The following is a 27,676-nucleotide window of genomic DNA, read 5'->3' on the forward strand; positions in this document are numbered from 1 at the left end:
GGCTAGAGGTTTATCGATTTTGTTTATTTTTTCAAAGAACCAACTCTTGGTTTCATTGGGCTGCTCGACTGTTCTTTGGATTCCATATTGTTTATTTCTGCCCTGATCTTTATCATTTCTTTTCTTCTGCTGGGTTTGGGGTGCGCTTGCTGCTTCCCTTCTAGTTCCAGTAGGTGCTCTGTTAAATTTTGGATTTGCACTTTTTCTAGTTTGTTGAGATTGGCCTGGATTGCAATATACTTTCCTCTTAGGACTGCCTTTGCTGCGTCCCAGAGATTTTGGATTGTTGTATTTTCATTTTTGTTGGTTTCCATATATTTTTTAATTTCTTCCCTAATTGCCAGATTAACCCAATCATCCTTTAGTAGGGTGGTTTTTAACCTCCACATTTTTGGAGGCTTTCTAGACTTTTTCCTGTGGTTAATTTCAAGTTTCATAGCATTGTGATCTGAAAGTGTGCATGGTATGATCTCTATTCATTTATACTTGTGGAGGGCTGCTTTATGCCCCAGTATGTGATCTACCTTGGAGAATGTGCCATGTGCACTTGAAAAGAAGGTGAATTTCCTATCTTCAGGATGCAGAGTTCTAAATATATCTATCAGTTCCGTATGTTCCAATGTGTCTTTCAGGTCCATTTTTTCCTTGGTGATTTTCTGTCTGATTGATATATCCATTGCTGTCAGTGGAGTATTAAATTCCCCTGCCATTAGCACATTTTTATCAATAAGATTGTTTCTTTCTGTGATTAATTGTTTTATGTATTTGAGCGCTCCTGAATTTGGTGCATAGATATTTATAATTGTTAGCTCTTCCTGATGGAGAGATCCTGCAATTATTATATAATGTTCTTCTTCATCTCTTGTTGCTGCCTTTAATTTAATGTCCAGTTTGTCTGATATAAGTATGGCTACTCCAGCTTTCTTTTGGCTTCTAGTCGCATGTTAGATATTTCTCCATCCCTTACTTTCAACCAGAAGGTGTCTTCCAGTCGAAAATGAGTCTCTTGTAGACAGCAAATAGATGGGTTTTTTTTTTTATCCACTCTGCTACCCTGTGTCGTTTGGTTGGAGCATTCCGTCCATTTACATTCAGTGTTATTATTGAGAAATGTGGGTTTAGAGTCATTGTGTTCTCCCTAGAATTCATGTTTCTAGTGGTGTCTCTGGCACTTTGTATTCTTTGCAACATTTCCCTTATAGAGTCTCTCTTAGGATTTCCTGTAGGGCTGGTTTGGTGGTCATGAATTCTCTCAATTTTTGTTTATTTGGGAACACTTTTTTCTCTCCTTCTATTTTGAATGACAGGCTTGCTGGATAAAGGATTCTTGGCTGCATGTTTTTTCTGTTCATCACATTGAAGATTTCCTGCCATTCCTTCCTGGCCTGCCACATTTCATTGGATAGGTCTGTAACCACTCTGATAGGTTTCCCTTTGTATGTGAGGGCCCTTTTCTCCCTAGCTGCTTTCAGAATTCTCTCTTTATCTTTATATTTTGCCAGTTTCACTATGATATATCATGCCGAAGGCCGATTCAAATTACATCTTAAGGGGGTTCTTTGTGCCTCTTGAAATTGAATGTCTATTTCTTTTCCCAGGTTTGGGAAATTCTCAGTTATAATTTGGTCTAATATCCCTTCAGGACCTTTCTCTCTGTCTTCCTCTTCAGGAATCCTATGAAATGGATGCTGTTCCGTTTGATTGTATCACTCAGATCTCGAATTCTTCTTTCCTGCTCCTGGATTAATTTCTCTCTCTTTTTTTCAGCTTCTTCTTTTGCTATAACTATATCTAATTCACCTATTCTTCTATCTGCCTCGTCAATCCTTGAGGCGGCTGCTTCCAATTTGTTATTCACCTCTTCTATAGCCTTTTTTAACTCATCACACCTGTTTTCAAATGCCTAGTCATTGTCTCAGTTGACTCTTTGATGCTTTTCTCAACCCCAGCAATTAATTTTATGACACGTTCTTAAAATTCTTGATCCAGTATGTTGTCTAGATCTGCCTTGAGCAGTTCTGTGGCTGTGAGTTCCTCCTGAAGGTTCTTCAGGGGAGAGTTCCTTCGTTTTGTCATTTTTGCTAGTTTTCTGTCTCTTGTCACCTTTAGAAAGCTCGTTGTGCACTGTGTACCTGTTAATATTTCTCTGTTAAAGGAGGCTTATTGACTGTTCAGGGCCTGTCGTTTCAGGAAATATTCCTTTAATGGTGTCTCTCAGTTTCTCTTGTTGTGCCTTTGAATATTTTATTTCCCTACTCAGCAATATTTGGGACTCACCATCATGCACACTTTGGCTTGTTTCTTGGTGTAGCCCTACAAAGGAAAACAGACAGACAAACACAGAGGGAACAGAAGCACAAACGCACAGAAAACTCAAACACACAAACACATTAAAAGGGGGAAAGAAAAGAAAGAAAATGGAGAGAAAGAGACGAAGAGAAGAAGAAAAAAAAATAAAGGGGGTCAGAGACAACAAAGGACAGTGGACAGTCTAAAAGTGTATGACCAGTTGAGGGGAGAGGTAAGGATGAGATTCAGGAGAATATATTCAGGTATCTTTGAGGTTCTCTTCTTTCTGGAGTCCGCATTTTCTCCTTCCACTCTTGCAGATGAGAGTAATGTCCTTCTCAGTTCAATAGATGGGGCAGACAAAGTTTACAGAGCTCTCTTCCTCTCCGCCATCTTGGCTCCTCCCTCTCCATCTGAGCTTTAAGGTATCTAACATGCACCAAGAAATAAAATGAGTTATTTCCCAAGAGTGTCAGCAAACAGTCTTATGAAAATTCCTACTTTTCTTTTAAGAATGAACTTAATGCTGAAAATTATCTCTATTATCATTTTTGTCTATTTGATGGTGAGTGAGTATTTACCTCTCTAGTACAAGACACCTTCAAAATGTCAAAATCTACCCATGGCTCAGAGGAGTCAACTTGAACTCAAAGTACTTTTCACATATGAAAGCTAACATTAGTTTATGTTCAGATATAAACTCTAAATTAGTTAGAAACGGTAGAAAACATACCAGTCCATTTGAAGGATTTAACTGTGGATGTCTTCTTAGTAACAACTATCCAAAGCAGGGCCATATCATTTACTTATGAGGATTATACTTTAACCTGTCATTTCAGGAACAGTATTTCATCTTAATACACTGTTTCCAAAACCTGAATCTCAGGTCGAGAGTTGAGGTTCTTCATTTTCTTCAGATGAATAGCTCATTATTACCAGCATTTATATTAAAAGCGTTTGTGTGTGATTCAGTCAGCTTACCAGAGTGAGAATCCCTTCCCTTCCTGACTTTCCCACTCAGTCCCCACCTTGCAGTCTGGCTGGTTTTGTTCCAGTAGGATTCCTTTTAAAAACATCACATGGGTTTGAATATTCAACAAGTCCCATTAAAGGACATTTCCTGTCCCATGACAAATACATTTCATGGAGCAAAATTCCAGTAAAATGTTTTAAACTATATAATAGAAGTAAATTCTATTTCACTGGATTTTTGTCCCATGCACTAAAACTGTAAAGGAGTTCCACTGGATTTTATGTGCTACTATTTATTATTTTATATTCCTACCATCTCAATTAACTCATTCTTTTATAACTCTCCCTTATATTTCATGCTAAAAGGGAATTTTGCAAGGAAAAAGGATGTGAATTCCCAATACAAAATTTAGAATTCCACTTAAATGCAAATAAAATCAGGTTCAATCACTGTTTACCTAAACAGTAACTAAACTCAAAATACTATGGAGTACTGGCTTTCCACCATTTCAGGTAAGTGGAAATCTGTAGTAATCTTTCCATCCACCAATATAGACTGACAACAGTAGTTCAGTTGGAGCATCCCTGGGGGGATGGTTGCCGGCCTCATCTGCAGAAACATGATGAGAGTAAAGATTTAAAGGGAAGTAAGTCAGATTAAAAGTCAGCAATATAGTAAATCCTAATAAATAAATCCTAGTAATATGAACTAAAACCATAGACCTCATGGAAGAAAACGTAGAGATAAATTTATGACTTTGGATTTGACAGCAGATTGTCAGATATGACACCAAAAGCATGAACAAGAACAAAAGAAATTAAATAAACTGGACTTCATTACAATTAAAAACTTCTCTGCATTAGAGGACAGTATCAATAAAGTAAAGCTGACAGAATGGGAAGAAATATTTGTAAACCATATGTCTAATAAGGGTCTAGTATCCAGAATATATAAAGAACTCTTTCAACTCAACAACAAAAAGGCAAACAACCCAGTTTAAAATGGGCAAAGTACTTAAATAGATATTTCTCCAAAGAAGATATAAGATGCCCAATAAAAACATGAAAACATGCTCATCATTATTGGTTTTTAGGTAAATATAAATCAAAACCATAGTGGGAAACCACACACACTAAGATGGCTATGGTAAAATTTCTAAAAAGTAAAAGAAAATGACAAGTGTTGGTGAGGATGGGAAAAAGCAGAACCCTCACACATGGCTGGTATAAATGCAAAATGATTCAACCACTCTCCAAATCCATTTGGAAGCTGCTCAAAAAGTTTCATGTAGAATTACCCTATGGCTCTACAAATTCCATTGGTAGGTCTATACCCAAAAGGATTGAAAACAGGAACTGAAACAATTGCATACACAAATGTGTTCATTGGAGCACTATTCACAATAGCCAAAAGGTAAAACAGCCCAAATATCCATTAACGGATGAATGGCTAAACAAACTATTGTATATACATAGAATGGAATATTATTTGGCCATAGTAGGAATGAAGTACTGGATGAACTTCCAAAACATTATGCTAAGTGAAAGAAGCCAGACACCAAAGGTCATATATTTTATGATTCCACTCCCTAAAATATCCAAAATAGATAAATTCACAGAGACAGGATGCAGATCGGTGGTTGTCAGGGAGTGAGAGGAGGGTGGAATGAGGAGATGCTGCCTAATGGGCAAGGAGTTTTATTTAGTAATGATGGAATATTTTGCAACCAAATAGTGGTAATGGTTGTACAACATTTTGTGTACCCTGCATGCCACTGAACTGTTCACTTTAAGATGGTTAATTTTATGTTATGTGGATTTCACCTCAATAAACAAAATGTCTACAACACAAAAGGGAAATGGTTGTGAACTGTTTTACCAGAACTGTGTAGCCAGCACATTGATATAAATGTTTCTCATTACAGTAGCTGGTAGAGGTCATGATTAGAGATTAGGGTCTGGATGACCAGTAGTAGACCTCATAATCAACTTAGATTTTGAAAGTCAAAATAAGATAATTAATTGATATTTCTTGTTCTTTTAGGACTCTCAACTTGTTTCTTCCGGACACAATAATCCAAGTAAGAAAGACTTCTCTCTAAAGCTTCATATGTGGAGGGTGGGAGATAGAGGGTGAGGAAGGGAAGATACATGAAACAGACATAGGTTAAGAAGAATTTCACTGAAAAACAAAATCAAGTAGGGAAAAGAGGCCATTTGTTCAAGTACTGCCCAAATGGATAAGATTCAGTGTGCTCTTGAATGCTCCTCCATCTTTATTCAAGGAAAGGAGGTGCTAAACATAAAATGGTGAATTTCAAAGCAGTCCTAGGAAGAAGGAACATTATGCTGTATTATAGTTGGTCTCTGGTACATGTGAAGGGAAAAAACCTTTAAAGACAACTAATGAGTTATCTAAACTGAAAAAAAAAAATGAGTGGGCCAGGAGAACCAATTAGAAGACCTCAAGATAAATGACCTTAGAATCCATGAAGATATCATGCCCTCTTCCAGAGATAGACAGGCTGCAATGTCTAAGAAAGAATATTCTTATTGAAACCAAAGTGCATAAAACACATGGGCTTTATCATCAAAGAGAAAATGCTATCATTTCATGAAGTAGTGTTTGAATTCTCTTCTTTGGCATGAAGTAATTGGTGTTAATATCATATTGAGCATTAAAAATGAATAAGCTGGGGCACCTGGGTGGCTCAGTTGGTTAAGTGTCTAACTTTGACTCAGGTCATGATCTTATGGTTTGTGAGTTGGAGCCCCACATGGAACTCTGTGCTGACACTCATAGCCTGGAGTCTGCTTCAGATTCTATGTCTCCCTCTCTCTCTGCTTCTGTCTGTCTGTCTGTCTGTCTGTCTGTCTCTCTCTCTCTCTTACCCCCCCTTTCTCTCTCTCTCTCAAAAATAAATAAAATATTTTTTAAAATTTTTAAATAGGAGCACCTGGGTGACTCAGTCAGTTGAGCGTCTGGCTTCGGCTCAGGTCATGATCTCACGGTTCGTGGGTTCCAGCCCCGCATCAGGCTCTGTGCTGACAGCTAGCTCAGAGCCTGGAGCCTGCTTCAGATTCTGTGTCTCCCTCTCTCTCTGGCCCTCCCCTGCTCACACTGTCTCTCTCAGTCTCTCAAAAATAAATTTTAAAAAACATTTAAAAAATTAAAAAAAATTTTTTTAATAAAATTGCATAAGCTATACCGTCCATGTCATGAAAGCACACTCACCAAGACTGGGCATTGTTAGTCTCAAATCGAGCCAGTCAGCTGAGAGCACCCCTTGCCAATTACAAAGCTATGTTTGAACATGAAAATCTCTCTGAGCTAGTAAATGTGTCTTTGGAACTGAGATTCACCCACTGAGCGTCTGTGAAGAAGAAGGCTTGAGGAGAAAAGATGTCCAGACAAATGTGTTAGGAAGCCCCAGTCTTTTAACACACAGCTAGAGAAAGGTAACAGTAGGGGAATGATGGCATAATGACACAAAGGCAATATCACTTAATTACCCCTCCCTCTTTCGGGATTTGCTGTGAGCACAAGCACTGGTGAAGTGGTGAAAAGCCAAGGGACTTGAAATCTAGGAAAACTATAAATTCACTGGTAAGAAAAAGAATTAGGAGAAATGCCTGATTAAGTCCTTCATGAGATGTGCAGTATCAATATCATATGCCTTATGAGCATACTAAGGCACATGCTAGAAAACTAGAGCATACTGAAGAGTTGCCATTACTTCCTCACTGTTTTCTTCCATTTGAACTTAAACAGTTCAGAATAAAGAGAGAACATAATCAAGAAATGAATATACTTTCTCTGAGCTTAGAGTTCTTGCATAAAAAAAACAAAGAAAATAGCTGTTGAGTCTTGTCTATGTTCCAATGCCTTGATGTGTTATTTCACTTAATCCTAACCATAGCCATGTAAGTCAGGCATTACCATCCCCATTTTATACGTGACTAATATGAGATTTTTGAAGACAGCAACTAACTCAGGGTCACATGGCTAAATGAAAAATGACTGCCAAGATTTGTATTTCAGGATCTCTACCACAAAGACAACAGACTGTATTTCACTACCTTGACCCCTAGAAGGTTGTTTCTGTCATTTCACTGTGGGTTTGAATTCTTGTCCAAGAATTATATATTGTGACTTTGTATGCATCTGACATGTTTTTATGGCATGTCATAAATCCACATGCTTAAACTACAATTTAGATTATGTAAAGCAGGTGCCATCTTCTATGAAATGTGAAGTGGCACCTGCCTTGTGTGGTACCTTCTCTGGCATTTCATTGTCTAGGGAGATTTGTGATTGGCTTCCTCTTTTCTAGGAATAGAGAGGTTTTTTTTCCAAAGAATCCCCTAAAAGCCTAATACATCCATAAAAAGGTAATCACTGGTTAAAAATTTGAGCTTTTTCTATAGATTATAGCATGTTTGAAACTTTAGGAGAGCTGATGCCACCAGTAGTTCCAGTGCTGTGTTTTGTTTTTGGTTTGGAATCATTATTGTTTGGAATATTTCTGGAATTCTGACTCCAGTAAATATGTAGAAAACCGAAAAGTGCAGAACTTTAGAGACACCGAACACAAATATGTGGATTAATGGACTAACCATCACCACTTTAGGTCATTGCTTTCTTCTTTTCTTTTTTTTTTCCATGTTTATTTTTGAGGGAGGAAGGGTAGAGAGAGGGAGAATAGTATCTGAATCAGGCTTCAGGCACAGAGCCTGACATGGGGCTCAAACCTACAAACGGTAAGATCATGACCTGAGCCAAAGTTGGACACCTAACCAACTGAGCCACCAGGCGCCCCAGGTCAGTGCTTGTTTCTTTTTGAAATGAGAAAAAGTATGTATGTCGATATATAAGAGAAAAGAGTGTGTGAATTAAACAGAAATATTTTTAATCCAAATCTTTTAAAACATGGGTACTTTAGTCATTTTTTTGAATTACTGATTAATTTAATATTATAAAATAGAAGCTTTTTAAGCATTGAGAAACTTAAATATTAAAATAGATTATATATGTCTATGTTTCTTTTTTTGAGTGACAGAGAGACAGCGTGAGCAGGGGAGGGTCAGAAAGAGAGGGAGACACAGAATCTGAAGCAGGCTCTAGGCTCTGAGCTAGCTGTTAGCACAGAGCCCGATGTGGGGCTCGAACCCATGAACCATGAGATCATGACCTGAGCCAAAGTTGGAAGCTGGATGCCTAACTGACTGAGCCACCCAGGTGCCCCACGTCTATGTTTTTTAAAAGTTATGAGAGTGTCCTGTTCAAGAAGAAGACTATGCATAAGCACCTCTTTCCCCTTTCTTTAGAATCTGTATTTAGCTAATGAAAAGCTTTAGTAATGGAAATAAATCTATAATAGCACTGAGAACAAGAAGGAATGCAATCAACAAACCAGAAGTTCTATTGAGTTTCTGGAAAACAGAAGCAGAAAGGACCATACTGTTTGATAATCCTGGCAAGGAAGATCATGATCCAGAAAAAGAAAGAAAGGAAAATGGTGAAACAAACAGGAACAAGTTCTAGTAGAGGTGGGAACTATCCTAGGAAGCTCTAGGAGAGACTCTATATTGTCTCTCATTCCCAAGAAAGACTAGATAGGCATGGACTGGGGGCAAGATAGGAACACCTGGGTCACTCTACCGATTACCTCAACCCCCATCCTAACCGTTTCTTATGCAGAGCATCCAGTCTGGTTTTTCTCCCCCCAAAATCCAAAAGACCAATAAAAAAAAAAGGTATATTTACTAAGAAAATGAAAAGCTGATCAAAGTAGGACTGATAACTAAGAGAGAAGCAGAACAGATTCTTAGATGACACCAGACCTTAAAAATAGAAATATATGGGTGGCAAAAGAAGAGTCAAGTTTGCTGAAGATGGAAACAAAAAATACTAATACTCAAGGTGAAGTGCTTCCTACTTTTGTTGGAGCACAGGGTCAGGGCTCCCAGCTTGCCTGAGGCCTTTCTTCTGAACCCTAAATGAAGTCTTCCAGGCACCAAACCCTGTCCACTTACAAAGAGCTCTAAATCAGCCCTTCCCTACAAGGCAAAGGAGTGTTAGGGAAAGAGCTCAGTATACCAGTACAGGAAATTGACACCATTTACCTTCATTAACCAACCCATTTTCATTCAAAAATGTGAATACCAAGGAGCATCAAAGAGAAGGAATGGCCCTGAGGGAATCAATCTATTAATTCAAAGAACAGATGAAAAAAATTACAAGTGTCATTACAGTCTTCAGAAAAATTTGAAATTATTTGTATTAAATATAAAGAGAACAGAATGGCATGAAAAAGAAGTCATTAGAGAATAAACAAGCACTTGAGAATTTAAAATATGGTCAATAAATGTTAAAAATTTAATAGAAATACCTGAAGTCTGGAATCTAGAATGTAAGGTTGAAAACATTTTCTTTTTCTGGATATTAAGCAAAAGAAAGATGGAAAATACAAAAGAAAGGTAAGATACATGGGAGATCAATCAGAGAGGAAAAGTCAAAATCCAACTAATAGGGATACCAGAAAGAGAAAAGAAAGAAAATGGGAAATGATAATAAAAAAAAGAATTCTAAGAGAAATGAAAAACTCACTATGAAAACAACTCATGAACAAGAAAACAAGAGACCATAAACAAAAGCAATGAAAATCAGATGGCACCTGCAAAGACTTGAGAGATTGGAATTACCAAGCCCAAAATACAAAACAAGAGTGCTTACTTTAATTTCCAAAAATAAAAGAGAAGATTGAAAATGTGGTAAAGAAAGAAAAGATTTGAAGACGTACTAATCAGAACCTCTAGAAATGAGAAAATAAAAATAGAAAATAAGATTTCTTTGGTCAGGCTTAACAGCAGATGATTGGATATCACTGAAGAAAAAAGTAATGAATTGGGAAATTGAAAATTGAACTAAAGCAGTTATCTAGAATGCAGCCTAGAGAAATGGAAAATACCAAATGGAAGTTAAGAAACAGGAGGGATAGGTGCCCCCGGATGGTTCAGTTGGTTGAATGTCTGACTTTGTTTCAGCTCAAGTCATGATCCGAGGGTTGTGGGGTTGAGCCACAAGTCAGGCTCTGCACTGAGTGTGGAGCCTGCTTGAGATTCTCTGTGTCTGCCCCTGTCCCCAGCTCGGGCACTCTCTCTGGCCCTAAAAAAGAAAAGAAAAGAACATAAGGAATAAAGTGAGAGGCTAATGTATACTTAACTAGAATTCCAGAAGGAAATAGGGAACAGAGGAAATATTAAAGGAGAAAGTGGCTGAAATTTTAACAGAATTTAAAGACACTACCACACAGGTTGAAAGAATTCAGTGAATATTAAACAGGATAAATAAAAAGAGGTCCACACTATAGTTAAACTAAAAATCACAAAGATAAAAAAATTCTTAAAATATCAATATCCTTAAATATCTTCAAAGAAGCAACAATTAGGATTCTAATTGACTTCTCAACAGTAGCAGTGGGACCCAGCAGATAGCAAATTTATAATTTCACTTTTGTATATGTGGAAAATGACAAGCTGATTCTCCAATTTATGTGATAGAACAAAGGGCTAAGAATAGCTCAGACACTCATGAAGAAGAACAAGGTTGGAGCCTGGCCTTACCAGTATTAAAAATAAGTACATATTTTTAGCTAAGTAATGAAGATAGTAATGGACAAATTGAGCAATGAAACAGAAGACCCAGAAACAGATCTACAAATGTATGGAATCTGGATTTATTACAGAGCTTATAGTATAGACCAATGGAGAAAGAATGGGCTTTTTAATAAATAGTACCTGAAAAATTGATTATCTATAGGGAGAAAAGTGAAATTAACTTGTACCCCACATTATATACCAAAACTGATCCAGGTATTTTTTTAAAGACCTAAATGTTAATATTAAGATTATATGCTTTAAAAAATAATATAGAACATATTTTTATATTTTTTAAATAAAAAAGATGTCAAATAAAGAAAAATATTGAAAAATTCATGTACATTAATATTGAGAACTTATAATCATCCAAGATACCAGAAAGGAGTAAAAAGACTCCCACTGGGAGAACTTATTTAAGGAGTGTGTGAATGTGTGTGTGTGTGTGTGTGTGTGTGTGCATGTATACATAAGACAGAAGATTTGTATCAAGAAAATAATGAGGGGGTGCCTGGGTGGCTCAGTCGGTTAAGCGGGCGGCTTCGGCTCAGGTCATGATCTCACGGTTCGTGGGTTCAAGCCCTGCATCAGGCTCTGTGCTGACAGCAAGCTCAGAGCCTGGATCCTGCTTCTGGTTCTGTGTCTCCTTCTCTCTCTGACCCTCCCCTGCTCACACTGTCTCTCTCTCTCTCAAAAATAGATAAAAAAAACATTTAAATTTTTTTAAATGAGTTATTTTCTTTTGTGAATTAAAAAAAGAAATAATACTACAAAAAATTTTAAGTATTTACAGGGAATGTCAGAGAGCAAGCACAATATATCTGCCTCATTGGTACTCAGATACCCAAACACCACAATGAAATTACATTTTACATTATTATGTTAGAAACACCTTTTATATTTTTATTTTTTAATAGTTTATTGTCAAATTGGTTTCCATAAAACACCCAGTGCTCTTCCCCACAAGTGCCCCCCTTCATGACCATCACTCCCCTTCCCCCGCCCCCTCCCCCTTCAGCCCTTGGTTCATTTTCAGTATTCAATAGTCTCTCATGATTTGCGTCCCTCTCTTTCCCCAACTCTCTTTCCCCCTTCCCCTCCCTATGGTCCTATTAGGTTTCTCCTAGAAAGACCTTTTAAATCTTAACCATAAATTAATTTGGAAACCAGTTTAAGATTCTCCCATAAAGTTCAGAGTATATAAGCCTCACCTCTCAGAACTCCGAACACATGCACAAAGAAGGAAGTTCATGAATGTGTGTAATGACCTCATTCTAATGAAAATAACTAAATGTCCATCAAGAGTCAAGTCAGTAGGAAAATCATGGTAGAGTCTTATAAGGAGTTGCTGCACAGCAGTGAGAATGATCAAACCCAACGCGACAATACATCATGATGGCTAAATCTAAAAATCATAACGTTGAGTAAACAGAAGTAAGTCTCAGAAGAATGCATACAGTATGATTCCATTTATATAAAACTTAAAATCAGAAAAAACTGAAGAATATTTTATTAACTAATAAATACATGGCTGGTAAAAGCTATCAAAAAAAGAAAGGAATGAGCAACACAAAATTCCATTTCCAGATAGCTGGTGGGATGGCAGAAAGGGGAGGTTTCTGAGTTATTTCTTGGCAGTCTCCACTTCGTGGCCTGGAAGGTGTTTTCACAGTTAACTCGTTTTAATTTTTTTAAAACTTCATGTGTACCCTTTCATTACATATACATTTTATGTACATTCAATGCATACTCTATTGGACATTTTTTAAGGAAAAGCATAGCATTTACTTGAGACAGATTAAGATGTGGCATGCTGAAATGTAAGAATGGTAATACATTTGACTGAAATGCCAGGAGCACCAGCTTTCATTCGAGTTTATGACATTCCTTTCAGTACACATCCAGTCTTACTACTTTGTTCTTTAGTGACTAATATTTAATCATTATTATATTGTAAATCCTGCTATTGGTTTGTGATTTTTCTAATTGGCCTACGGGAAATTCCAGAAATTAAATTATTAATTAAATTAATATTAATGAGGGTGACTCATTAATAATTACCGAACAGAATATAAATATTTTAAATCTTGGCTATGTAGAAGGAAACGTATAACTGTGCAGAGTTGTGTGCAGTGGAGAAAGGGAAGGCAGGAGGGAAGAACAGATGAGTGAATTTCCACATTTCACATAGTATACAGGACAAGATACTGTCAGCAGTTGACTAATCAAGAAATAGAAGGTTAAACTTAAGGTTATAAATACCCACTAGAGGCACTAAAAGTTATAATAGAACTAGTAAGAATTGTAAGCAGAGTGGTAGCATATTAAGTGCCTTATCTCTCATCTTTGATAACAGAAATTATTACAAGTATAAAGTTATTATATCTAAAAACAAGTATATCACTTAGCATAGTGGTTGAAGGGCTAACAGAACTAAAAACAAAAGCTAGCAAAGTCGTACTGCAAACATGGATTACTTTCATTATAAAGAAAAGTTATAGGGGCGCCTGGGAGGCTCAGTCAGTTAAGCGTCTGACTTCGGTCATGATCTCACAGTTCGTGGGTTGGAGCTCTGCACTACCAGCATGGAGATTCTTGGGATTCCTCCTCTCTCCTCTCTCTCTGCCCCTCCCCTGCTTGCACTTTCTGTCTCTCTCAAAATAAATAAGTTTAAAAAAAAATCATAGTACAGCAACTTTCCTCCGCAGCAGAATACAGCCTAACACAGGGGTTTTATTCCCTTTTCAACAGTCTTTAGTCCACCGTGTAGCACTGTTGATGGAGAGTGTGTACTCCAGGAGTGCAGTCAGGTTACATGTCTCAAGGGCATGAATTAGGTATTACTTATCTTTATGCTTGCCAGAGTGCCAAACGTTTGAGTCCTCAATACATTTATTGGATTTAAAGTTTAGCTATTGTAAGTTTTTTAAGTGGCTTGTTGGGACCATCAAGCTGTTTCATACCTCAAACTGCATATTCATCTCAGTGGTGAGTGCACCTTTCTCCTCTTCCTCCACTGTAGCAAGGATTCTGTATTCGTGACAGGTCATGAGACAAAAGACATATACTAAGCATGTAGTATATGTTAAATGCTGTGAAAGGCTCAGGGAGACAAAAAAATGGAGCATCAAACTGAAAGTATGCATATAATATACATATACACATACCTATGCATTTACATGTGTATGCAGATATATGTTTCTTATGACTCATTTTTTGTGCCCTTTTTCTCTCTGTAAATCTATTTCCACATGCAAAATAACCACACAGCTCCAGGCCATTCTTTTATGTCCAGTTTAATGATCAATACAGAGGCCAGTGTGGTATCTATCATGAAAACAGCTAAAATAACCAGGGTGACCCCTAAAAGTCTTCTTTGGTGGCTGCAGGAAAACATCTCTGAGCACCCAACTAAGAATTTTTTTGTTGAGAATTTTCTAGTATACATTTATTATTTTCCCTTGGGTCCTGAAAAAGAGACAATGATTCCTAATGGCTTAGGCACTTAAACATTTCAAGTTAACTTCAGAAATTGCATCACCTAAAATTTTAAGATGTTGAGAATTTTATGTTTTATTCTTTGTGAATGACAAACACAGCTTTAATCTGTCTCCATTCTGAGCTCACTTCTCCTCCAGAAAGGGTGAATTCATCATCAGCACCGAAGTTGCTGAGAATACCCTCTCTAGGACCATCTAAATGCCCCGTTTGGCCCCACTGTATCCTTCCTATTCTGTTTTTCCTGTTGCCACAACATAAGTGCTGCTAAGAGCAGAGATGATCAGCTGCAGCTCTGTCCCTGCGCTGATCCGGCCCACAATTCCTGCGGCCCCCGGATCCCATGAGCACTAAGGCCTATACCCTCTCAGCCTGCAGATTACCTGACCGCATTGTTGCTCAAGGTAAAACATACTTACTCAAACATCCAAATAATTATCTCTGTTTATATTATTGATTTCCTGGGTTTTTGACAGAAGTTCTTTAGCAATGTTTACTCTTGCCTGCTACTCTTGAAGCTGCTGTTTTACATTCTTGATTAAGATTGTATCTGGGGTTATTACCGATGGCTATGAACTCAGGAAAGATCCCAGTTTTCCCAAATTAAAGGGAAAATTATATCAATATGTTTGAGAAATTAAGCCTCCATTTAGGTTTGTCTTATGTAACACAGGTGTTACCACTGTTATTTTGGCATTCTGGCAGGGAGTGTAGTTACTTAGTGGAAAAATGATCCTGGAAAGAATTAAATTAGGTTATTTTCCAGCACGAGAACCAATTGGTGAGGACTTGCATGTCTCCTATATAAGTGCACCACAGACTGGCCTGGAAGGCAAAAATATAGTATCAAACTATGAGCTTGAAAACAAGTTTGTTAATTTGCTGACTCTACTGTGATTTATTTATTTATTTTTTATAGTTTATTGTCAAGTTGGTTTCCATATAACACCCAGGACTCATCCCAACAAGTGCCCTCCTCCATGCCCATCACCCCTCCCCCCTCCCCCATCAGCCCTGTTTGTTCTCAGTACTTAAGAGTCTCTTCTAGCAGGGGGTAGAGCTCAGGGGTAGAGCATTTGACTGCAGATCAAGAGTCTCTTATGGTTTACTTTTATTTCAAAATGGATTTCTTTATACTAGGGCTTTGTCTAATCAGCATTTGTTATCAAGGCACTTAAATCAATTTTGTGGCTTTTTAGCAAAGTGACTATCCCTCAAGGCTTTTCTGGCACTGTGTAGACATATTAACAGAGTTATATCTGAGGTAGATGTGTGAACTATCTATGTAACTGTGCCTCTTCTTCTCACAACTGTTTGATTTTCTGTAAAAAAAAAAAAAGAAAAGAAATTGTAAACGTTACTTCTTTTAAGTGTATTTATTTTGAGAGAGGAGAGGGAGAGAGAAAACTGATGGGGAGGGGGGAGTGGGCAGAGAAAGAAAGACAGAGAATCCAAAGCTGGCTCTGTGCTGATAGCACAGAGCCTGACACAGGGCTTGAACTCATGAACCATGAGATCATGACTTGAGCCGAAGTCAGGATACTTAACCGACTGAGCACCCAGGTGCCCCTATAAAGTTTACTTTTGAGTTCAGTTTGGATGATATCTTTGGAATATGTTCATCGTATCATTTAAGGGGTCATTCCTGAGACTAGGTGACCACAAGCTAATGTGACCTGCAGACAGAGAGGGCTCGTATAGTGCCATTGGCCTGAGATTCTAGTTTAGGCCTCACTTGAAAGAGCAAAACAAAAGCAAGTTGCCACCATCAGGCCCATTTCTTACCACCCACAACCTTCTCTAGGCTTTATTCAACTTTTAGCATCACACAGTCATCTTAACCCTAGCTAACTCACACTTGCAGTCATGACCCTTCTCTTTCCTTCCCCTAACCTCAAGGAAGTAAAAAGAAGCACCTTACAAAATGAGGATGCATGGTTCAAACCCTCTGTGGCCAAGGATCTAAGAATTACATTATGTCTATTGCTAGAAGAATTTGCCCTTTAAAACTACAAAAAGTGAACTGGTTCCAGGTTGCCTTAATTAAAACCTATTAAGTGTTTGATGACCACAAACCACAGAAACATTTCTTTACCTAGACTTTCAGATGGTCTGGAAGGATTTCTGGTTTATATCTTATTCTGCATTAATTCAGGGTCCATAAAAGCTGCCCTAGGGCTCTCATTGGGGTATAAATCTTGGGGATCTTGTAATCTATCAGTGTTCTGTAAGGTTCTCTCTTCCACCTTCTTATGGAACCTGACCTGGTTGTGTTAGCAAAAGGGATCAAAGGTCAAAATATCTTGCATGTTAGAATGCTAATGGAGTTTATTTCCTTAAATTTTCTGTAAAATGAAGTGGAAGGAAACAGATTCCATCTGTAAAATATTCATCTTTTGGCACAGTCTCCACTCTGAACCTCTGGTTGTTCACAGACAGCTCCTTAGTACCTACTCATAGGTCCATGCCTGGGTAATTGTAATACATAGAAGAAATTACTTGAAAATCTGGTTCTCAGACAATAAAAAGATGCTTTAAAAGCCTCTTGCTGCACATTTTGAAAGATTTTTAATAGGAGCATGGAAATATATTTAATCTCTTTTAAATCTTAAAGACCATAAAATTCACATGTTGGTATTTTTTCTGCTTCCTTTTTAAGAGAAAGGTGATGCTGAGCCAGAGAGTCCTGACAATGGCACATCGAATACATCGTAAGTCTCTTTCCTGTTTCTCTCCAAATAATATGCCTGTAGAATGAAACAGCACAGTATCTCTTAAGAGTAATAATAGTAATGGAAGGAAGCCTGTGGTTCTCTTTCTCATGATGATGTCTTTTTTGGTTCTTTTGGGTGCGGGCGTATTTTGAGGTCTTCCTTATGCTTTAGCACAGTAAGAGTAATCTTAAAAATGGAAATACTCCTCCTTATAAAATAGAAATGTAATAAGATTTCAGGGTGTGTATCATTGTGGAGAAAGGAGGCAAACCCTTTAGAATTTGGTTCAAGATTTTCAGCACTGTCTTAAATAACTATGTGACTTTTCACACATACTGGGAGATATTCTGTCGTACACACCTGTGAAGTACCAATGTCATTTTAAAAGCTTGCCATCTCCAACCTCACCTCTGAATTATGTGAAAAATATGATGATGACTATCTCTGGAATCTCAAATTTGTTATGTTTTTTAATTTACAAACACAGTTTGAAAAACATAAGAAAAAGCACTTGGCATGTGTCCCTCACTCTCTAATTTTGTCTTTTTCCTCTCAGTACTCAAAGAATTCAAATGTATTTTAATAATTAACTTGATATCAAATTTATATGCAAAGTTTAAATAAAATAATTCACAAGCTAACAAATTACTTTAGCTTCACAGGAATCAGTAATACGTTGGCTCCTTAAGAATCTGTATTTTCATTACTCTGAGGGGCAAGATAAGTTTTCTCATTATAAGACAACCTTGTGAATTTATCTGTGTGTGAGCCAGTGCTCATAGTACTCAGCATGTAGAATACTATTTAATAGAAATCACGTCTTGTGATATAATATTATTGAATGTCTTATTTTGTCCAAGATGTTTTTCATTCTAGGAAAATCCTTTGGCGTGTATAGGAGGGCAATATATTTCATAAAAGATATAATTGTACATTTGTCTTTCTTGAAATATTGCCCTAAAAGTTCAAAATAGTTCTACTATCATAATTTCTGATGATATAATGAATGTGACTAGTCTTAAGTGGTTAAAATAGTACTAATTTTTAAATGTTTGTGCTACAAAATATAAAAAATGGGAAAAGGGTTTTAATGCCATCTGGAGGCATTCTAGAGAACTGAACAGGGTAGAATCATTTCAAAATTTGGGTCTTATAATATTTGAAACTGGATAAGAATCTCAGAACAACTAGAATGTAAGCTATTTGGGAATAAGTTCTATAATTTTATAAAAATGTGTATTGTTGTAGAAACAACAATTTTCCAAATTCTCATTAACAAAATCATTTTAAAAACAATACAACATATAAAATATGTCGAAAAACTGCTAACATCCTACATTTAATTTTATAAATTTTAAATCACATTTAATACATACCCCAGTTTTGTTAATGTGGTTTAATGTGTTATTAGTTCTTCTCTTATGCTTTCTAAAAAGCCTATTCTCTAAAAAAAAAAAAAAAAAAAGTAGTTTCCATATGTTAGTTGCTTATTAAAATAAATATGTTGTTTGGGGACTTCTTTTAAACCCCCTGGAGATGCCAGAATGGTAAAAACTTGAAGCATCAATCCACATCCATCATCTGTCTCACATCTGCCTCTTGAACTAGAAATGGCAAAAGAAAGTCTTAGGTTGAAAGAATTTATCTTTATTTTTTTTTATTTTTATATTATTTTTCGTTGAAAGAATTTCTCTTTAAAAAGTGGAGAATTCTGTACTTGAACCCTCCAACCAGTTCTCTAATACTTGGGCAAGAGGAAGAACGTATTATGAACAAAGAGCAGTGACTCAGGATGCCTGAGATTTGTGTAGCATTTTATACTCTCTGTGCAGTACCTTATTTGCGCTTTACTTAGGTAGACAGGTAGGGCAAGAACAATATCCTTATTTTGTATACAAGGAATCTAGGGTCAGAAAAGTCCTTTGAGTTAAGTGAAAAAATTAAGACAAATCAGTTATTTTGCTTTTGTGCCCATGTATCAAACTGAGGGGAGAGTAGCTCGTGGGAGACAAAGGAAAGCCTTGAGTCAGAATCAAGTTGAAAAACTGTGATCAGATAATTTAAGTGAGAAGTGTATTCGTTTGCTAGGGCTACCATAACAGAGTGCCACAGACTGAGGGCCTTGTTGTCTCCTAGTTTTGCAGGCTAGAAGTCTACGATTAGTCAGTAGGGTTGGTTTCTTCTGTGAAGGAAGGATCTGTTATCCCAGGCCTTGTTCTTTGCTTTACAGATAGCCATATTCCCCCTGTGTTTCTTCACATAATCTTCTTTCTGTGTATGTCTCTGTGTCCAAATTTCCCCTTTTTATACAAATACCAGTTATATTGGATTAGGGCCCACTCTAATGGCTTTGTGTTTACTTTACTACTCCTATAAAGGCCTTGTTTCCATATAAGGTTACATTCTGAAGTATTGGAGTTCAGGACTTCAACATATAAATTTTGTGGGGAAATATTTCAACCCACAACATTAAGGTGCAGAACAACCAGAAGGATACAAAAGTCAGGTTAGGAGAATGGGGAATGTATGGATGCTAGGAGATGAAGCAAGGTGAAAAAAACCCAAGTAAGACAGACCAACAGTGATGAGCTCCATGGTTGGTGAAGGGGTGAAGAAGCAGAGCCAAGAAAAGTGTAGATAATATACACACAAAAACATGGGGAAAGATACCTTTTTCACATTCATGGTTTAGTGAGACAAACTCAGCTTCCGTAATGCTTATACATTCATGTATCTGTATAATTCACTGACCCTGTAATGAAGTCATTATATGGGTTTAAATTATAGCATTTAATCGGGAGTGTCCTGACATGGAACCCATCTCCTCCTCAGCCTCTTTTAAAAACAAGAGATCAGCATTATTTACAATGGCCAAGACATGGAAATAAACTAAGTGATCGCTAATGGATGAACTGATAAAGGAAATGTGATGTACACACACACACTAGAATATTATTTGACCATAAAAAGGAAGGAAATCCTGCCATTTTCAACAACAAGGATGGATCTTGAAGGCATTACACTAAGTGAAATAAATCAGACAGAGAAAGGGAAATGCCATATGGTTTCATATGTTGGTTGCCAGAGATGAGGGCTGAGGAGTGAGGGATGAGCAAAATGGGGGAAAGTAGCTAAAATATACAAATTTCCGGTAGTAAAATAAATAAGTCCTGGGGATACAAAGTGCAGCATGATGACTCTAGTTGATAGTACTCTATTGTATATTTGAAAGTTGCTGAAAGAATAGATCTTAAAAGTTTTCAAACCAAGAAAAAAATATATAACTATGTGTGGTTCTGGATTTTAACTAGACATTTTGGTGATCATTTCACAATATATACATACAGTTGACCCCTGAACAACACAGGTTTGTGATGCATGGATCTGCTTATATGTGTGTGGGGGGGGGGTAGAGTTCAATAAATATAGTATAGTATAACAAATGTAACTTTTCTTCCTTATTATTTTACCAATAACGTTTTCTTTTTTCTAGCTTACTTTATTGTACAAAAACAGTATATGATACATATAGCATACAATATATGTGTTACTTGACTGTTCGTGCTATTGGTAAGGCTTCAATCAACAATACACTATTAGCAGTTAAGTTTTGTGGGGAGTCAAAAGTTATATGTGGATTTTGACTGCATATGGGTTGGGGCATCAACCACATTGTTTGAGGGTCAACTGTGTGTCAAATCATTATGCTGTACACCTGAAACTAACAAACAAATAAATAAGAGCAGATTAATCTTATGTTTTAAATAGTCATTGCCTGGTAGGGCAGAGAAGTCTGGATAATACATGAGGATTCCCTCAGGATGTATTATTTAATGATCTTATGAGTATTCATAAAGATGAAAGGTATAATTTATTCTTAACACACATTCACACACACACACACACACACACACAAACATACACAACCTATAAGTTAAAATTTCTATGAGAGAAATTTATGTCAATAAATTATGTCAGTAATTAGGGTGCCTAGGTGGCTCAGTTGGTTAAGCATCTGACTTTGACTCAGGTCGTGATCTCATGGTTGGTCGGTTCAAGTCCCACGTCGGGTTCTCTGCTGACAGCTCAGAGCCTGAAGCCTGCTTCAGATTCTGTGTCTCCCTCTCTCTCTCTCTCTCTGCCCCTCCCTTGCTCATGCTCTGTTTCTCCCTCAAAAATAAATAAACGTTAAAAACAATTTAAATTTTTTCAATAATGGAAGAGATTATATTGGATTACCTCTCCTTAGATAATTGTTATAAACTCTGGGAAAAATATTTTTTTAATTATTTGAAGGTATAGATGCTGACTAAAAGAAGGCAGACACTGTTGCAAATTTGTTCCTTGAAAGAAGGAAATTGGAGTGAGTAAATTGGACTGGGTGAGATCTGCATTCATACAGCTTCTCCATGAGGGTTCTTTCAATCCACAAAGAGCAACTAGAGTTCAAGGAGAAAGCCACAGTCATATTTACTTGAAGTATCAGAAAATGGAGTTCAGAGCTGCCAGAGTAGATGGGCTTTAAGGGAGGAAATTCCAGAAAGCAAAGAACCAAATAAAATAGAGCTTCACTTCTTTATATAAATTCCTCTCAATCCTTGGATGACCCCTAAACTGCATATCTATGGGGAAGATGCCAGTGAGCCCAGTGGAAAACAATAACTAGAAAGCTGAAAAGCTGAATAGAGATTTCAACTGCTGCCTAATGTCCATGACTACTGCCTGTAGAATTTGGAATTTGAATCCCAGCCAATTAGAAGAGCTTGGTAAACATCTTGAGGGGGTTTTTTTTAAACCTTAGAACGTATATATATGCCTTAATAAAGGACTAATCCTAAAACTGAAGACAAAACCAAAATGAATCATAACAAAATGTACCCACAAGTTTCAGGTGATCAGCTAAGAATTTGATAGAACAAAAAATGTCAACATTAGTTAAAGAAAACAGACTCTAAGGTCTCTTTAATATATCATTGCCAACATTCATTATCTAACCAAAAATTAAGGGATATGTGAAGAAATAGGAAAATGTGATCCATAATCAAGAGAAAACGTTGTCTATAGTAGACCTTGAGATGACCTAGGTGTTGGAATTTTCAGATAAGAACTTTCAAGCATCTGTTATAACATGTTCAAGGACTAATGGAAAAAAACATTTTCATTATGACCAAAAGAAGGACATCAACCAATAAAGGGAAATGGAAACAATAAAGACCAAATGAAAATTTTAGAACTGAAAAGAACAATATTTGAAATGAAAATTTCACTAGATAGCCAATAAGAATTATCCAATATGAAGAACAATGAGAATAAAGATTTAAAAGCAATTTCATTATGGGACAATATCAGGTAGTCTAATATACATGTATTTAGAGTCCCAGAAGAAAAGGGCAAAGAAAAGAGATCAGAAAAATATGTGGAAAAAAATAATAACTGAATACTTCCTAAACTAGGTGAAAACATTACCTTACAAACAAGAAGCTCTCTAACCCTAAGAAGGATAAATACACATAAAACCACATCTTGAAACATCACAAAATTTCTAAAAGAAAGAGAAAGAGAGACACTTGAAAGTTTCCAGGGAAAAATGACATATTATATGCAGGCTGACAGTATATAACTAACTGAAGGATTCCCATTAGAAACTTCAGAGGCAAAATATCTTTAAAGTGCTGAAAAACAAAACAAAAAGAAAACCAAAAAGATAAACAAAGAACTGTCAAGCCATAATTCTAAATCTAGCAAAAATATCCTTCAAAACAGAAGGTGAAATAAAGAGTTTTAGATACGCAAAAGCAGAGAGTTCATTCCATTAGGCCTGCATGCACCACAACAAATGATAAAGGAAATTTGTCAGGCTGAGATGGAAACTCAGATCTATAAGAAGGAATATATACAGGAGAAAATAAATATATGTGTAAATATAAAAGATTATTTAATGCAAAAAATTGTTTGGGGGGATTTATGATGTACAGTTGACTGTCGAACAACACAAGGGTTGGGGCACTAACCCGTCATGCATCAAAATCCACATGTAACTTTCAATTCTCCAGAAACTTAAGTACTAATACTTGCTGTTGACTGCAAGCCTTACACATAACATAGTCAAATATTTTTTATGTGTCATATACTGTATTCTTACAATAAAGTTAGCTAGAGGGAAATTGTTAGAAAAATCATAAAAAAATACACTTACAGTATTTATTTTAAAAATCTCATATTAGTGGATCTGTTCAGTTCAAACCCTTGTTGTTTAAGAGTCAACTGTATATAGATGTAAAATAAATGACAAACACTGCACAATGAATAGAAAGTGCTAATGCAATTGCATGACTACAAGATTCTTACATTTTATCTAAATTAGTATAATATTAAATCTAAGTTTGGTGATAAGGATGCGTAGCATAATACTTAGAAAAAAAACACTAAAAACAAAACTTCCAAAAAAAATAGCTAAAATTAAGTCATTGGAGGAATTTAAATAAAACACCAAAAATTAAGTTAATACAATATATGAGTGGAAAGAACAGAAAGAAAAACCAGAAGGTATCAATATAAAAGAAATAGGAAAATAATAAACCTAATCCCAACTGTATCAATAATTGCATTAAATGTAAAATAGACTGAAAACTCCAGTTAAAGGGCAAAGACTGCCAAACTAGCATAAAACCAAGGCTTTCTGCCTTGATCTGTCAATGAGATACACAATTTAAATATAAAAACAAAATTAGTTTGGGACACCTGGGTGGCTCAGTCAGTTGAGCATCTGACTCCTGATTTCGGCTCAAGTCATGATCCCAGGGTCATGGGATTGAGCCCCACATTAGGCTCTGCACTGAGCATGGAACCTGCCTAAGATTATGTCTCTTTCCCTCTGCCCTCTCTCCCTCTCTCTCTCTCTTTCAAAACAAAACACAAATAGTTTGAAACCAGAAGATGGAAAAGATAGATTGTATAAACAGTAAACATAAGAAAGACAGTGTGACACTATTAATATTGCCAAATAGACCTTTAGACAGAGTTTTATAGGACAAATAAAGGACATTTCATCAAACTAAAAAGGTCAGTTAACAAGAAAACATAATAATCATAACTATGCATGTATTTACTAACAGATCTTTAAAGTATATAAAAAAACTGACAGGACTACAATAATAGTTATAGGTTTTTAACATCCCTTTCTTCAATAATCAGAAAAATTAAACAAAATATTAGCAAATATATAGAGTATTTGGACATATTAACCACTTTGACCTAATTGACATTTATAGAACACTACACCCAACAAGTGCAAGTTACAGAATCTTATCAAGTACACACAAAGCATTCACTAAGACAGACCTTATTGAGAACAATAGAAGACATACCCTAGGATTCAAATCTTACAGAGTATGTTCTATGGTTACAGCATGAAATGGCAAAGAAATAATCTAGGTATTTGAGAGTTAAATAACATTTCTAAAAAGTCTTTGAGTTAAAGAATTCATCACAAGGGAAGTTAGAAAGTAATTTTAACTGAATGAAAATGAAAGTACAATTTATGAAAATTATAGGATTCACTAAAGCAATAAACACAGCAAAAAGTATGCAGCTTCCCATGCTTATATTTTAAGAAGAAAAATGTTGAACATCAATAACTTATGTTCCCATCTTCAGAAGCTAGAAAAAGAAACATAAATTAAACCCAAGATAATTGTAAAGATGTACATAATAAAAAACAGGTATAGAAGTTAGCAAATAATAGAGAAAAATAATGAAGCCAAATTTGGTTCTTTTAAAATATTAGCAAAATTAACAAGCACTGATGATAATAATGAAGAAAAAAGAGTGAAAATACAAAGTACCAACATCAGCAGTGAGAAGAGGGGCCATGAACACATACCCTATGGAAATCTTAACAATAGTAACTGGATATTATGAACTATTTCTAGCCAATCGATTTGACAATTTAGATGAAATAGTCAATTTCTTTAGCCACTCTGGATCCAGCAATTGCACTATTTGGTATTTATCCAAAGGATACAAAAATACAGATTTTAAGAGGCACATGCACCCCAATGTTTATAGTAGCATTGTCAACAATACCCAAACTACAAAGAGAGTCCACATGTCCATCAACTGATGAATGGGTAAAGATTGGTGTGTGTGCGTGCGCGCGTGCACGCACGCGTGCAGTGGAATATTACTCAGCCATCAAAGAATGAAATCTTGCCATTTGCAACAATGTGGATGGGGCCAGAATATATTATGTTAAGCAAAATAAGTCAATCAGAGAAAGACAAATACCATATGATTTCACTTGTATGTGGAGTTTAAGAAACAAAGTAGATGAACATATGGGAATTGGGGAAGAGAAGAGAGGGAAATAAATCACAAGAGACTCTTAATAATAAGGAATGAACTGTGGGTTGGCAGAGGGAAGTGGGTGAGGGCAGGCTAGATGGGTGATGGGTACTAAGGAGGGCACTTGTGATTAGCACTGGGTGTTGTATGTAAGTGATGAATCACTGAATTCTACTCCTGAAACCAATATTGTACTATATGTTAACTAAATAAAATTTAAATTAAAAAAAGAAATAGTTAATTTCCTTGAAAATACACAATTTACCTTAGCTGCCGCAAGATTTAGAAAATCTGAATACCCCATTATTAATTTAAAAATTGAACTAATAATAAAAACTTTTGCACAAAGAAGATTCCTCCAGGGTTAGATGGTTTCATAGGTAAATTCTATGAAGCACCAACAAATAAACTACCAGTCTTACACAAACTCTTTCAGAAAGTAGGGGAAGTTCATTGTATAAGGCCAGCATAACCCCGATACCAACATCTGACATAAACCTTATAAGAAAAGAAAATACTAATACAGTATCCCTCATAAACATTCCAAAATTCTTTTTACAATATTAGCATGCATAATCCAATGATATATGAAAAAATATGATTAACTATGATTTAAGTGAGTCATAGTTAAGTGGGGTTTATCACAGGCATGCATCATTGAACAGAAAAATTGATTAATGCATTTTACTATATCAATAGAATAAAAGAGAAAAACTACATACAATCCTCTAAATAGATGGAGATAAACCAAACCATTTGGCATAATTAACACCCATTTATGATTTTTTTTAAATCTCAGCATACTAGGACTGGAAGGAAACTTACTAAATCTGATAAAGAGCATCTACAATAAAAACCTACTGCTAACATTTAATGATGAAACACCAAACACTTTCCAACTAAGATCAGAAATATAGCAATGATGCCTGTGCTTATCACCTCTATTCAACATTGTACTAGAAGTTCTAGTCAGTGCAATAAGGCAAGAAAAGGAAATAACAGACATAAAGATTGAAAAGAATGATTGTTGATACAGAAAATCCTCAGAGATCTAATAAACAACTATTAAAATCAATAAATGACTTAAGCAAGGTCGGTATACAAAATTCAGTTGTGTTTTTATTAACTAGCATAAGCCATTATAAAATTAAATTTTAAAAGGAATTTCATTTACAATGACATAAAATAAATAATAAATTTAGCAATAACATGAGGCCTGTACACTGAAAACTATAAAACATTGATGAGGGAAATTTAAGACCTAAATAAATGAACAGATATTCATGAATTGGAATATTTGATTATATTAACACGTCAATTCTTTTTATATTGTTCTATAGATCAACACAATCTTGATCAAAAGGCTGGCAGGACTCTTTTCTATAAAATGACAAGTTGACTCTAAATTTTTATAGAAAAGCAAAGGACCTAAGTAGCCAAAACAGTCTTGAAGAACAAAGTTGAAGGCCTTTTAGTTCCTTATTTCAAGACTTAAAAGCTGAAGTAATTTAGTGTGGCATTGACAGGAGGACAGACAAATCAATGGAGCAAAATAGTCTAGAAATAGACCCATCTGTATATGGTCTATTGATTTTTCACAGAACCACCAAGCAGTTCGGTGGGAAAAACCTAATGCTTTCAACAAATAGTATTGGAGCAACTGCTGGGGAAAAAATATGAATCTCATACCACATAAAATTGAGATGGATCACAGACCTTAATATAAAGGCTGAAGCTATATAGTTTCTAGAAGAAAACATAGGAAAGTATCTTCACATACTGGGATAGGTAAAAATGTCTTACAGAGGTCACAAAGACATACAATATAAAAGAAAATCCTGATGAACTGGCCTTCATCAAAATTAAAAATATCTTCTTATCAAAATAACAAGGAAAGACACAAATGGAGAATATATTTGCAATACATATATATCTGACAAATAATTTGTATCCAGAATATATAAGGAACTCTGACAATTCAATAACAAAATGATAAGGTAACATGTTTTAAATGGGCAACCTCATCAAACAGACAAAAGAAAATGCACGGATGGCTAATAAGCCGCTTAAAAGATGCATTTCGCTTTAATGCCTTAAAAGATGTCATTTCAATAACATTCATCTTCAGGGAAATACAAATTAAAGTCACAATGAGATACCACTACACAACAGCTAGAATGGCTAAAATTCAAAAGACTGAC

General features: G+C 35.8%; 1 protein-coding gene across 1 annotated transcript in view; it reads left to right on the plus strand.

Annotated features, from left to right (window-relative positions):
• Window positions 1-27,676, plus strand: part of AFF3 (AF4/FMR2 family member 3) — a 525,761-nt gene that overhangs the window by 340,069 nt on the left and 158,016 nt on the right. The window contains exons 9-10 of the mRNA XM_029938501.1: window positions 5,306-5,342; window positions 17,078-17,129. Coding sequence (XP_029794361.1) covers window positions 5,306-5,342; window positions 17,078-17,129 — 89 coding nt within the window. The remainder of the gene's footprint in view (window positions 1-5,305; window positions 5,343-17,077; window positions 17,130-27,676) is intronic.

Source organism: Suricata suricatta, chromosome 4 (genome assembly GCF_006229205.1).
Source record: "Suricata suricatta isolate VVHF042 chromosome 4, meerkat_22Aug2017_6uvM2_HiC, whole genome shotgun sequence".
NCBI classification, from domain to species: domain Eukaryota; kingdom Metazoa; phylum Chordata; class Mammalia; order Carnivora; family Herpestidae; genus Suricata; species Suricata suricatta.